Raw genomic sequence first — 13,152 nt, forward strand, 5'->3', positions numbered from 1 at the left:
CAGTTTATATTTTCTACTTTGTTCGTTCGTTTTAAGTTGTCATTCCTTTGTATTGTGATAGGAGAAGCAGTTGTACCATGGCCTTTACATTATTATGTACATAAATCCCGTGCCATACTTTTTCTGCAAGCGATGATATGGCAGGCCATATTGTGAGTGAACAATTACTTAAAAGCAGGAATGCAGAGGAATCAACTTCAGCATATATACACTCAGCACAAAAAGTTTGGAATATCAACTTCGGTTGATCATATTTCTGTTGTTTCTGCATCAATTTCAATATATTATATATCTATAGAAAGGTTGCATGATTTTCTTTCCAATGGTATGAAACTCATTATCATTGTTAACACATGGAACATACATTAGGCCTGCTAACGTGAGTGGGTCACGACAAAAAAGTGCCCAAATTCCCACGTTTTTGTTCAAAACTGTATCGTCTGGTTATGGCCGCGGGTGACAATGATTCAATCAATCCGTTTTTCACCTAACGTTTGGTATACAGAACATCCAAGTTTCTTTTTAGCATATCTGAGTATTTTATGAGTGTAAATTCATGGAACGAGCACCAGGCCTGCTTACGTACAGGGCGTCCTAAAGATAAAGTGACAAAATTACCCTACTAAAGTCAATCACTCCATTCTGCTCATTTTCTTCCGTCAGTATTGACTTGTGAATGAAGGTAAGTTGACTAAACAGGACATGTCAATCAAATCTGCTGTTACTCTTTATTCAAGCAAAAAAATCTGAACCATGGCAAGAGGTGATCAATCGAGTGCTAGCCATAAGCCGTAGGAAGGCTATTCCACCATAAGACTGTACTACAGCGTCCAATGGTCCTTGCTCTGTGTGGACTGGTGTTGTAATCTTGCAGAATGGCATTTGGTCCCATATTGAAGAGGTAGGATATTGTGACTGGATGGAGGATGGTGTCCCTATATCTTACCACATTGAAGTTGCCTGGAATGATGACGAGTCTTGTTTTTCCAATGGCGGTTATACCGCCCCACACCATGGCGCTGCCTCCACCACCAAATGCCGAAAGTTACTCTTGTCGTGTCAGCGTGCGGTTCTCCTTGCTGCATCCGCGCTTTGATTCTGCCATCCAACTATTGAAAGGGCAGAATCACACAAGTGTGCTAAAACCTTGTATGTTCCGTATACCAAATGTGAGGTGAAAAGAGGATTGATTGAACCAGTGACACACGCGCCAATATCAACAGGACAATACAGTGTTGAACAGAAGTAGGGGAATTTGGGCACTTTTTTTTTGTGACCCACTCATGTAAGCAGGCCTTGTGCTCGTTCCATGTGTTTACAATCATGATAAGTTTGACACCATATGAAAGAAAATCACACAAGCTTTCTATTGATATATGATACATTGAAATTGATGCATAAATAACGGAAATATGATATACCAAAGTTGATATTCCAAAGTTTTTGTGCCGAGTGTATATAGTAGTTATGACTTAATGTATTTGTGTCTGTCAACTACTGAGCTAATATACATGTAGTCCAGTCATGTCAGGCTGTGTATTAATCCTTTATATGATTGATAAAGGTTTTCCACTGTGGAAATAAATCACTGAACTGAAGGTTTGATGTGTTGATATCAAGTATACATAATTATGCATTTTATAGTACCATGAGCCAGGTAATATTTTTCATATCAAATGAAATAAAAAAATATCAAATTTGGCATCTAATAGGAAGTTTTCAACACAGACCAGAAAAAGCAAAGATATTTTAACTCATTTTTACTTGTTTTCTGTTCACCCAAAAAAAGATTTTTTAATTTAGAAACTTTCAAAATTTTTCAGCGAAAACGACATTAACAATATGTAAGTCTTTTCAATATTTTAATACAAACATCAGAAAGGTATACGTAGACATCCACAATTCAAAAGTTGCCCAAGCAGCTATATGATTTTTTGTAAACGGTCTGACTTCAGGTAGTTTTACCTGGAAGTCTAACCTTCATCGGAAAAGTTTTCCGGTTCGAAAGTTTTAAAATGCAACAAATCAGGCGACAAATACAGATAAATTCGATCTCGTGCTTTTGGCTCAGTCGAACTGTGGAAAATGCCACCGACAGGGTCGTTTATTTCCACCACGCCTTCCGCTCCGGAGACTTGTCTTTCAAGAAACGAAATGAGGAAATGTGCAGGGCGGCTACCGCCACCACATCACACCCCCGTCTCAGTCGAACTGTGGAGAACGCCACCGACAGGGTCGCCTACATGCTTATGCCTATTCCCAGCACGGCTTCCGCTCCGGAGACTTGTCTTTCACAAAACGAAAATAGGAAATGCGCAGGGGCTCCCACCGGTCGGCCCTCGCGCGCGCGGCTCTCGCGTCAGCAACTGTCGCGGGGAAGCCGGGACGACAGCGAGTGACGCACGAAGCCACACAGGTGGTCCGGACAGTCAACTCAATGTGAGGGAGGAAAGAAACGAATGACTGACGATCAGAACTTGTGATTCTGAAGCATGGTGGGCTGTCGAACGCTTTGATAGCCCAAGGGCAACCCATTACAAGCGGCGTCATCTTTTTAATCTAAAGCATGTTTTAAAGTAAAGGATATTTATATAATTAATGAAGTAGTGAGGGGCCCAAAAGGGAGCCCTGTGGAACACAATGTGAGGAATGAAAGAAACGAATGACTGACGATCAGAACTTGTGATTCTGAAGCGTGGTGGGCTGTCGAACTCTTTGATAGCCCAATTAGCAAGGGCAACCCATCACTTGCGGTGTCCTCTTGTTAATCTAAAACAGGTTTTTAAAGTAAACGATATTTATATGATTAATAAAAGAGTAAGGAGCCCAAAAGGGAGCCCTGTGGAACACTCTCGTTTAGAGAAGTTTGCGTTACTGGAGAAGTTCTGTAGGTTAAAGTTGTTTTGATGATAGTCCTAGCTGCACAGGAAACGGAAAGGGATTTTATAGAACTACCACAATGATAGAGAAGGGGTTAGGTCGAAAAAATCACAGAAAAGGAATGGCAGAAAATAACTGCGATGAAATGAAGATAGCCGTATGTACTAGTATGTGTTATGTATGTTCGTATCTTTACATTATGTCCAGGAAGATTAGTTGACTACAATTGTAAAGCTTGTCAACTGTAATGTGAGCTAATAAAGCATTCAAAGTAGAAAATACTGTACAAGGTAGTAGTACACATCCTTGACATTTTAACGCCACAAACAAGTATTGAAGATTGAACCCTAGGCCTGGATCCCCGTCATCTCTTGTATCTTTTACACAGTTAAGATCAGTTAACATCAAAAACCTATGTTGAAAATCCTTCTACCAGAATATCAAGACGTAAACAATCATATTAGTTTTAAGCGCGTCGCGGCAGATGTCGTTATCCTAACAAGATGGTTTTCTCTTTTCAACATCCCCCCGTTTCCAGTAATGACCATAATGTGGTTGGGTCTATTCGGTAGTTACAGCGATTCGATTTTCTCCCTAACAGATCGGGTGTTTGTTGGCGCGGATGGTGCGGACTGTGTGTAAGTGAATCAGGCCCGGCCCGGCTGGGACTTCATCAGGATGCTCTTTGCGCGGGTAATTGTATCTGGCTGATTCCTCTGAAGTGAACGGCAGGGCCGAAAATTGGCCAAGCGGAGGTGAAGATGAGGAGAAGTGTATTCCGGGCGGCACAAAGCCGCTTATTTGTCGCCTGAATGAAATTCTCCGATTAAGAGGCGCGGGAGAGAGGATCAGGAGTGCTAATTGACAGGCTGACTTGAAAGGGGAGGGCACGAAAATTGGACGAGACAAGACGGTGACTTGATATCGTTAATTTCACTGTCCGGTCTCTCTTCTTTTTTCCCTGTTTTCCGTTTCCGCCCACTTTAGTACGTGCAAGTACGATAGAGTCATCCTCCAAATATAGGATTATTGTCTATCGAGAGGGAAAAAGCCACACAAAGGTGACAAGCGGAAGATATGGGCTCTTGATGTTCGCGGGTTTGGAAAAAATGGTGACTCGTGGGTGCTCGAACGTCCGCTTGCATTGTCCCTGTTTCCTCTGCCATCTGAGGTGATCTCGTGGGTTGGTAATAAACCATTTGTAAGAATTATTGCGCAAATGTGTTGGTGAACAAAGGCTTACAGAAGACAGCCGTGTAGGTCTCCATAACGTTATGAACGGGATTAGCTGTTGAGACTTTGGTACACCCGTTAGTCACATTTGCTTTTACCCACCAAGCAGAGGTTTGCGGGGGAAAATCACGACATTTTCCTTATACATGTTGTATGCCGTCTTTTTTGTCAGCTTCCCCACCAACATCTGCTCCCCAACAGGGTACCTGATCGAAAAAGACGGCATATAAGGAAAAGGTCACGATTTTTCCCACCAAACTCTGCTTGGAGTGTAACATTTTTCTATAATTCGTTTTACCCAAATAGAGATGTAAAGATCTTTTTTTTTTCGTCCGAATCACTCGGTATTAGGACAGTTCTGACTTTCGTTACTTTTCCTGTGTTACTATCTCAATGCCAATATAGTCTTATCTGGCTTATTTGGTTGGATTTTCGATCATAAATCATTTTGAGCATATTAACATGCGCATAACGAGCGCCTGAAATGAACAAAAATATTAAAAATTTGACATGATCTTAGAGATGACGACAACTATCCTGAAAACGCTTTGATTAGTACTGTCCGAGCAAACAAAGCACATTGTAATACAGCAGAACTAAACATCACAGTACCGCACAAAACAACACTGCACAGCAGATACATGTACCCTCCAAGCAGACCAGGAATCGGTAGCCTCTATTACCAGCCTTTTTGGGGCACCGCTGTTTATTTTTTGGACTAAGAGATCGGGGCAGTCAAAAAAGTAACAATCGTCCTCATCTAACCTCTGTTTGGAGTGGACTTTGGGAACACAAGTATAGCACTAGATGGCACAATTATACTGCAACGTTGAAAACAAACACATTCAAGTACAGTTCACAAGCAATGATGAGTTTCCTGTCAATTTCATACAAAACGGACGCAAGTACATGTACGTGCAAATGTATTACTAGTACCATTGCGCATAGCTGTGCTACTGTTCACTCATTTGTCTCTACAGACTCAAACATGTACATGCGTCATGAAAAGGTAAGTTGAAGTTCCGAACTCGCTAAACAGGAAACATGGATTGCATTTGAGTCCCCATCTGCTGATAGACTGACGTCACAAGTTGAATTGAAAATGAGCAAATATTGGTACAAATTCTTACTTACTAACTTCAAGTACTGCACTTCATCATTTCCGGCCTACTTTTCCGCGAACTTGATTTGTCCTTGGCTACCGAAATGCCACAGTTACATTGAATTTCACCATTTTGACAAGTACTTGTATTTTCATTTAAGTAGAATATTACTGTGTCTTGCCCCTAATACGGTAATACGACCTTACCGGTAAAATACGGTGCAATTGATCTTGGGAATGAGTTGAGAACATCTTACAGTTGGAGATTCCTGAAAGTGAGCATCCTCTCCGATCCATTCGGGTAGACAAAAAGAGAAAAACAAGATTGTTCACGTGTTACGTACGCTGTACATGTAGAACAGATTCAACAGGTAGTACTCCGACAGAAGGTGTTGGCGGAATCAGCGATATTTTGTTGCAGTTTAATTTCATTTTTCTTTCTTTTTTAATCCAACGTTATCCTCTGTTCCCTGCAGCTGTCAACAAAAAGGCTGGCGTGATTAAGCTACAGCAGAAGCAATATGAGAGGAAAATGGTAGGAAAAGCTGTTGGGACCTTTTCAGCCCAATCTGGGTGAGTCGCCTTATTAACGAGCACGTTAATTGGGTGGGAGGGGCCAGCCGTCCCGAGAGACACCGGCTTTTCTTCCCGCTACTGTACTGCTGTGTGCCCGCATGCTGAAATTCAGCGGATTTGGTTAAGAACGGACAGTATGGGTCGGGGGTTGATGGGGAGAGAGGCAGGTTTTCACAGGAAACACGGTGCTGAGGTGACGGGAGCTGGGAGGGGCGCATGTGGGAACAGGTGGCCGTACACACACACACAGGGTAAGTAAGTGGTACACTGGTGGGGTTTCACCATGAACTGTTGTTGCCAGGTTACGTCTGTCCACTTGTGCGACTGGATCCGAGCAAATATCAGCAAGTCCTTCAGCCGTGAGGGAAATATGTCTGCCATTGTTATCGTTAATAGGGTGGTGGTGTCGTTACTGTTGTAGGAATAATTGTATCCATTGTGTGTCTCACTACGCAGTGTGTATGGGCAAGGGTGGCTTTGGACTCCCGTGAAGCGTAATATCCTCTCCTTCATATTTTTTATGAACGTTACTCATTGAAATGAGATATGGCAATCAATTTTGTAATAACAAACCCTGCAAAGAATATAAGAATCATTTTATGTTGACTAACATATTACAAAAATTGAAATCTGCACGTTTTGATTACCAAATATCAAAGAATGTATCAAACGAAACTTCTACCTATATAGCACAATTGTGAAGTACATTTTAATTATAAACGCCCTTATCATGAGACTGAAGGAGGAGGAAAGACTTTTAGGAGCAATTAAAACAATCTCTCTGGGCTTTCATCATCACAATTCTACTAAAACCACAAAAACGTGGGACCACTCATCACCCACTCCCTCCATAGAAGAAGCCAACTTCCCATAATACCGTCTTTCCACTAGGGTCTGGCTTCTTCTTTTGAGGCAGTGTAAGATGAATTTGCCCACTTCTTCTATAATATGTAGGTTCTTTGATTTTAATAATGATTCTAATTTGTTTAGATATCTATTGGCATGCTTCCTCAGCGAAGTAGGGCATTTGAAATAGTACAACACATACACGAAATAAGAATTAAAACATCCTTAATTTAAACAGTAAGGTAAAAGCAACAAACGAAATTATGTACGGATTCTGCACTTAAGAGTGTTTCGACTCTTTTGACACCAGTTTCAAAATTTTTATTGATAGTATCATTTATTTGCTAGTCTGATTCCCTTTTTGTACATCTTAGTAGGACAAGATGCTAATAACTTGGCCTCCTTAAGATACGGCTATAAAAGACAGACAAAAAACTTTATATAACGTTCTTGGCTGAACTGATCGTGATTAATTTGGAATATGGATATACAGAGGGAAGCACAATTTGGGGCCTGTTTCAGTTCCGCTGATTACATAAGACTCGGCGGTCTGGGGTTTCCCTCGAAGCAAACGGAAATCGAGCTAAAACTTTTAAAAAAAGTAATGAATGTTTGTTACGTAATTGTTACGTATTTCGTTAAAAACCAATTCTAACGATGGGGCTTACTGTGAAGCACACCTGCACAACCACGTACTACAAATTAACTTCATTTCTTGTGCACTCCGCCATTCATTCGGTTCTCCAACACAATGCGCTGGAAAACGGAAATAGATTGGAGTTAATCAACTAGGATTAAACCCTACAATGCAATCATCAATAGGATGATTACTAAGGCTTGTTTAACTGTCACTTTCTGTCTGTTGAAAAATCTACAAAACTGCCGGATGGCCGAATAGTAATAGGGCCAAGTTAGCGATAAAAGTCTAGTAGGAGTTAATTGGCCTAGGAGTGAACTGTTCGTCCGCTAGTTGGATAGACTGCAAAAGACTGACTGAAACCCCATAGTAACTTGCTTGTCCCTATTTGCCACATTCTTCTCTTTTTTAGTGCTGCTGACACGTCTGCATGGAGACTAGAATATATAAAAAATCTTTATTACGTCTGTGAACGTGGCTACTTTTCCAGTGACGTAATGTTCCAACCCCGCACTTTTCTGGTGCAGCTAGCGTGATAATGCACTTCAGACGTTCTGTTGACAAGGAACTAAGGACGCGGAATTTATGTCACTTTCCCTCACCCCGGTAGCGGCCGAAAATCCACTAGTCCGGCGGATTAGCCTTAATTAAGATAAGAAGGCGTGAAGAAGACCTCCCCCTCTCCCTTCATGCCCGCATTTGTTCCGCTCCTCCCAGCGAACAGAAACAGTTTTATAATTCCTTGTACAAATTATGGAGAATCCCACCCCGAAGTTGTACCCACTACTGCGGACAATGGCGGCCGCACAATGGGCCCCGTACGGATGGGGCGCGCTTAATAGGAGATTTGTCAAATCGGGTTTTAGAGGGAGATCAGCTTCCGACTCAGCGCGCCCTGAAAATGACATCTTTATCCGGGGCCCCGTCAGCCATCACCAGTTCAAATAGTCCGTGCCAAATCGGGCAAATTTGCTTCCCGGGCGCACCGTCACGACAAGGCGGGCTGATGAGCCGCCAACCCGCCAGCGCTCATCTGTGTGGGGCGGCCGCTAGCGCGCGGGTTACACCAAGCATAGTAGGAACATCTTCTCTGGATGGTTTCAAAGAACAATTGCAGAAAGATGTGCAAAAGTTAGGTATGACAGGTCGTTCAGTGTAATATAACCAGCTGCTGCCGCGCCACGTGCCTGTGAAGCTGGTGTGTTACACTGAAGGGCGGTTATACCGGCTATATAGGTACAGATACAGATACAGATACACCAGGGCTACGTTTTTTAACAAGATTATATTCATTTTTGTATCCCTGAAACGACTTCATGATAATACTGTACAACATAGTGAGAATATGGTCTACTCTCTAATGCTTAGTTCTCATTTCCAAACCGGGACCCGGCCGGGCTCTTTTATGAGACGAAAAATAAAAATGTATACCTAGAAATATACACACATATGCATCATACTCATGACTTTTCTTTTTACGTTCTATGTATTTTGGTGTCTTTTATATAATCATTTTCGTTCCAGAGAGCTGTCCGGCTTGGCCCGGTTTGGAAATATGACCTTAGAATAGTCGTATCATGGCGCTAAAATGAACAAGGCTACATCCGTACCATGTGCGCCGTACCATCAATGATAACGAACTATTTTTGTGGCATTATGGTGAAATCCAGAATGAAGTTGAAAATTTACTTTGATTTTCTTATTCTAGTTTTGTTTATCTTCTAGTTTTCTCACCTGTCAGAAATATTTTTAAAAAGATGCCTTAAACTTTTGTCACATATTACAAATCGCAGTTTTACCTATGCCATTATATACAGTAGCTTTGACGGTTCTTTTTACGTTCCCTGTTGTGTAGAGTAGACGGAAACCATTGTTCAGATTGTTCGTACAATATCATAGAATATCATACATCATACAATATCATAGAAGAATGTGACGATGACGTGACTCAGGCAGTACGAGCTAAACAAGATTCGTCTTGTGAGTAAGAAATGGAGTTAGCTCTCTAGTGATGTGATTTTTACTGTCTTCTATCTTATTTATCTGTTTCGATTCCCACATCTTCATTATATCGTGTAAGTGTACTGTAATACTGGTTGCACTTCATGACATTGTCTCCTGCATCTTTTGTGGGCAAGCGGCAGAGTCCTTAGATTTTTTATGTACATGTACCATGCCCAGTCAGTGGCCAATGATCCCACCTCTCAGACTCTGGACCATGAGGTTGGGAGTTTGAATCCTGGCAGTGTCGCTCACCTGACCTGCGTGCTACTGGAAAGGGTTACAATCCTTAAGACGGGACGTTAAGCTGTGGTCCACTGTTCATCGTGCTTGTCGGAAAGAGCTAGGAGAAGTTCCCCGGCACAACGAACCTGGCATACTGTACTTAGCATCTGTCGTCACTGTTACAACCAGTGGAATAGCAAACTGTTAGCTTGACTTTGTCCTACCTTGTTTCCTATTGGACATCCAAAACTGTCTTTAGCTCTTTTGCATTCGTAGTTAGGATATAAAAGACCAATTTCTCCCAGATCACTTCAGTGTCACCAACGAAAGACAGTGGATGTTATCTGAAATCTCTGACCATTTTCCAAAATCATATACAGTTGCTTCAGTAACTGCTTTTTGCCCTATTTTATTACCTGGATCGACATGTTCATGAATTTCATTTGCACTTAAACTGATCCAAGATTACGTTCACTTTCATAATACACGAAAAAAACAGTTAACTGTTCTTCCCGACAGTCGGGTCTGAGTGACGTGAGAAGTCTTGACGAGAGAGACCTTCCCCTGTGGTGACAGGTTCTCCATGTGCACATGTCCCGCACACCCTGACACGGGCCTGCCCCTGTCACTCACAACACGTAACCTTTACATAACCCTGCCGACCTCGGCTCACAGACTCGGGCATGTTAAACACATGTTCAAATGTCCGACAGGCAGGGGCGGCCTTATAGCGTGCGAGGATGTTCACATAGTCATAACCTTCTACAGAATAAACAGTATACGTGTCAAGACGCTACAACTAGACGCTAACAACTCTGATATTATAGCACAGACACAGCAAAACAATAGTGAGACAATAGCTCAATATCAACCACTTTTTCTTGTTGCAACCTCTCTCGATGGAGCTCACAATCTTGTTTGCAATTAATTTTAAGCGAAAGTTATATTGACAAAGACGTTTTGCTGAAAAAAATGCTGCACGAATCTTGCGGTTGGACGCGTCGACCTGGAACAAAATGTACCGTACTCTTCACTGAATCAACCAGGACATTTCAACTCTTCAGTCCATGCTGGCTATTTCACCAGCTAACGGTACATTTCACTATATAAACGTCACTATAGAATTTCACACAACAAACTGTTTATGAGATATAGACTTGCATCATCTATGAATTCTGTAGTTTGGGCTTTACTTTTAAGTACAGAAAACCGAATCTTCCCACTCGCAGCGAAAGTATGATCATGCCAACTGATGTACTTAATCTTGGCTGTCACATTTATACATATCTTCAACTGATGATGCGATAATAACTGCCTAAAACGTCGTGTTGTCATGCTTTATTTTCCAATTTTACAGACATTTTACTACGTCTAGTCTGAGGAAGTGGATTGCAATATACTGGAATTGAACTCATGCCAGCATATTTGTATAATTATTCAATGAAAGCAAATTTCCTGACTAAATTTTGTTCAACAAAAACGAAAACTTTCTCGTACACGTAACATAAAGTTTGTAAATTTGTTTGAGCACATTGTAAACCCAACCCCTACCATTCTCTATATCTTTCTCCTATTTTCTCATTTAAGGGCGGATGTGTTGAAAACGTTGTCGGACAAACCAGGAAGTCTAGTATGGCGTACGTTGCGTGGTACGTGTTGTCTCTCAGTTGTGAAATAGTTCCTGCATTTTCTTAATTCTTAATCAATGATTGATTGAATCGTGTGGGAGGGGAGGGGAAGTGTTGAACACAGATGGGGCTGTGGATGGTGTGGGTGTGGTGGGAGGAATGTGAAGTGTAGGTTTTTTTATTCAAAGAAGAAATGACATTGCTTGTTCGTCTTTTTCCTGTTTTGAAATTAAGCCTTGATAATTGCAATAAACATCATAATGTTAACGGCACCACTGGAGAGAAAACAGTTCGAGTATAACACAAACCTAACAAAGTCAACCGTGTAGACATGGGAATGATATTAAGGTGAATACATGTACGAGGACATCCTATAGTGCGTGGTTTATACTGTAGTGTGTATCCTACTTTAAATCTATCAACAAGACGACTTTCCTGTGAGTAACACATAAACATGTCTTTGCAGTAGATGTGGATATTACTAAAATATTACCATAGACTACAGACATGGGGGGAAAATTATCTCAAAAACTATGAAATTGAAAAAAATTCGGACATTTGCTCTGTTGAATCAAATATTTCCACGATCTAGAAACACCTCACAATTTAAGATAAGACCAGAGATGGTAGTCTGTAGAACTATTTGACGATCCCAATCTCTCCCCTTAATCAATAAGTGACGTGTCTACTTATCCATCTCCTTTATTCATATTGGTGTCCGTACATAAGTAGTTATAATGATACCGGTAATGATTTCTATCGCAATATTCTTCTTCTACCTTGCGTCGTGTAATCAACTGAACATCATTTTAATAATTGCTGTACGAATTACAACGACATTTTCCTTTCTCCCTCTCTGAGTGAGGCTGAAAGTGTGCACCATATGTTCTCACGATGTTGTTCGTCCGGACAACACAAAAATGTAGGAAACTTTAAAAGGCAAACACGAAATCTGGGATCTGACCCCTCGGCTTGGAAAGGCAAATACAACCGCAGTGATACTTTTAGCACCTCCTCGCGGGGCTTGTCTTTACTACTAGCCGGGTCACACCACTTCTTCTGCGCGTAAATCAGGGAGCGGAGACCAAACTACGGGAAGGTACGGTTCAGAACACCACCGTACGCGCTGCCGTACTACAGCGGGTCCTCTCGTCAGTTCCCCGTCCAGGGTATCCCACCGACGCCCCGCTACTCAGCTCATCACTTTGCGATAAGCCGGTACGTACGGGCTTTGTGTAAGAGCTAATTTCCGTTCTGCTGGTAATATGTCGTTAGTACGACTCTGAGAGTGGACGTGAGAAGGGTTGGGTTTTACACGAGGTTAGTTGGCGCCGTCCGTGCGCAAACACCGCTGTCACGGAAACAGATCGGCGATGAGATGTCGGAGATAGTTGGCAAATGTCGAACTTCCGTCACGAAGCCACCATCTTCAGAAACAACGGCGTATTTCCTCTTTTTTCAAATATGATTGCTTATAATAGTTTATTGCAAAGTCTTGCCCGATGGCTAATTGCAGGTAACATGAAAGGAAACAGACAAATAGTGTAGAACAGTATAGAATACGTCTAATGTATTAAATCCATTTATCCTATGACAATTTCCTACTGTTCTACTGTTTTTACACGATTGTATTTAAGTATATGATTGAACTGCTGTTGCATCCGTGTTGTTGATGATGGCGTGTTATGTTATAGTCCCGTGTCAAAGGGAGAATGATGAATGCAGTTAAATTAAAATCAAACTTGATTAGTAAAGAATTGGAAACCTATAGCTAAAAGATTCTTAAGACTTGCGCCATGTCAAAAGGTATATGACAGGGAAAGAGCACCTTTTTTTTCTCTTATGAATAATCATTGAAATGAAATCGGCCTCCTAAATCCACCCGCCCCTCGCAGCTCTTCAATATGTAATTGCTCCGTGCTCTGCATTCTGTGGAGTTAAACAGTTCCCTGACGTACACTTGTGCTGCTGGCAAGCTCGTCCGGAAATAGGGGACATATAGTAACATTATTGAGTCTCATTGA

The 13,152-nt window shown here is 41.6% G+C and overlaps 1 protein-coding gene across 1 annotated transcript in view; it reads left to right on the forward strand.

The window, feature by feature from the left end:
- Positions 1-5,940: 5,940 nt before the first annotated feature.
- Positions 5,941-13,152, forward strand: part of LOC118416447 (fez family zinc finger protein 1-like) — a 15,369-nt gene continuing 8,157 nt past the window's right edge. Inside the window, exon 1 of the mRNA XM_035821546.1 lies at positions 5,941-6,042. Within this exon, the coding sequence (XP_035677439.1) occupies positions 5,943-6,042 (100 nt within the window). The 5' untranslated portion in view covers positions 5,941-5,942. The remainder of the gene's footprint in view (positions 6,043-13,152) is intronic.

This window comes from Branchiostoma floridae, chromosome 5 (genome assembly GCF_000003815.2).
Source record: "Branchiostoma floridae strain S238N-H82 chromosome 5, Bfl_VNyyK, whole genome shotgun sequence".
Lineage (NCBI taxonomy): Eukaryota > Metazoa > Chordata > Leptocardii > Amphioxiformes > Branchiostomatidae > Branchiostoma > Branchiostoma floridae.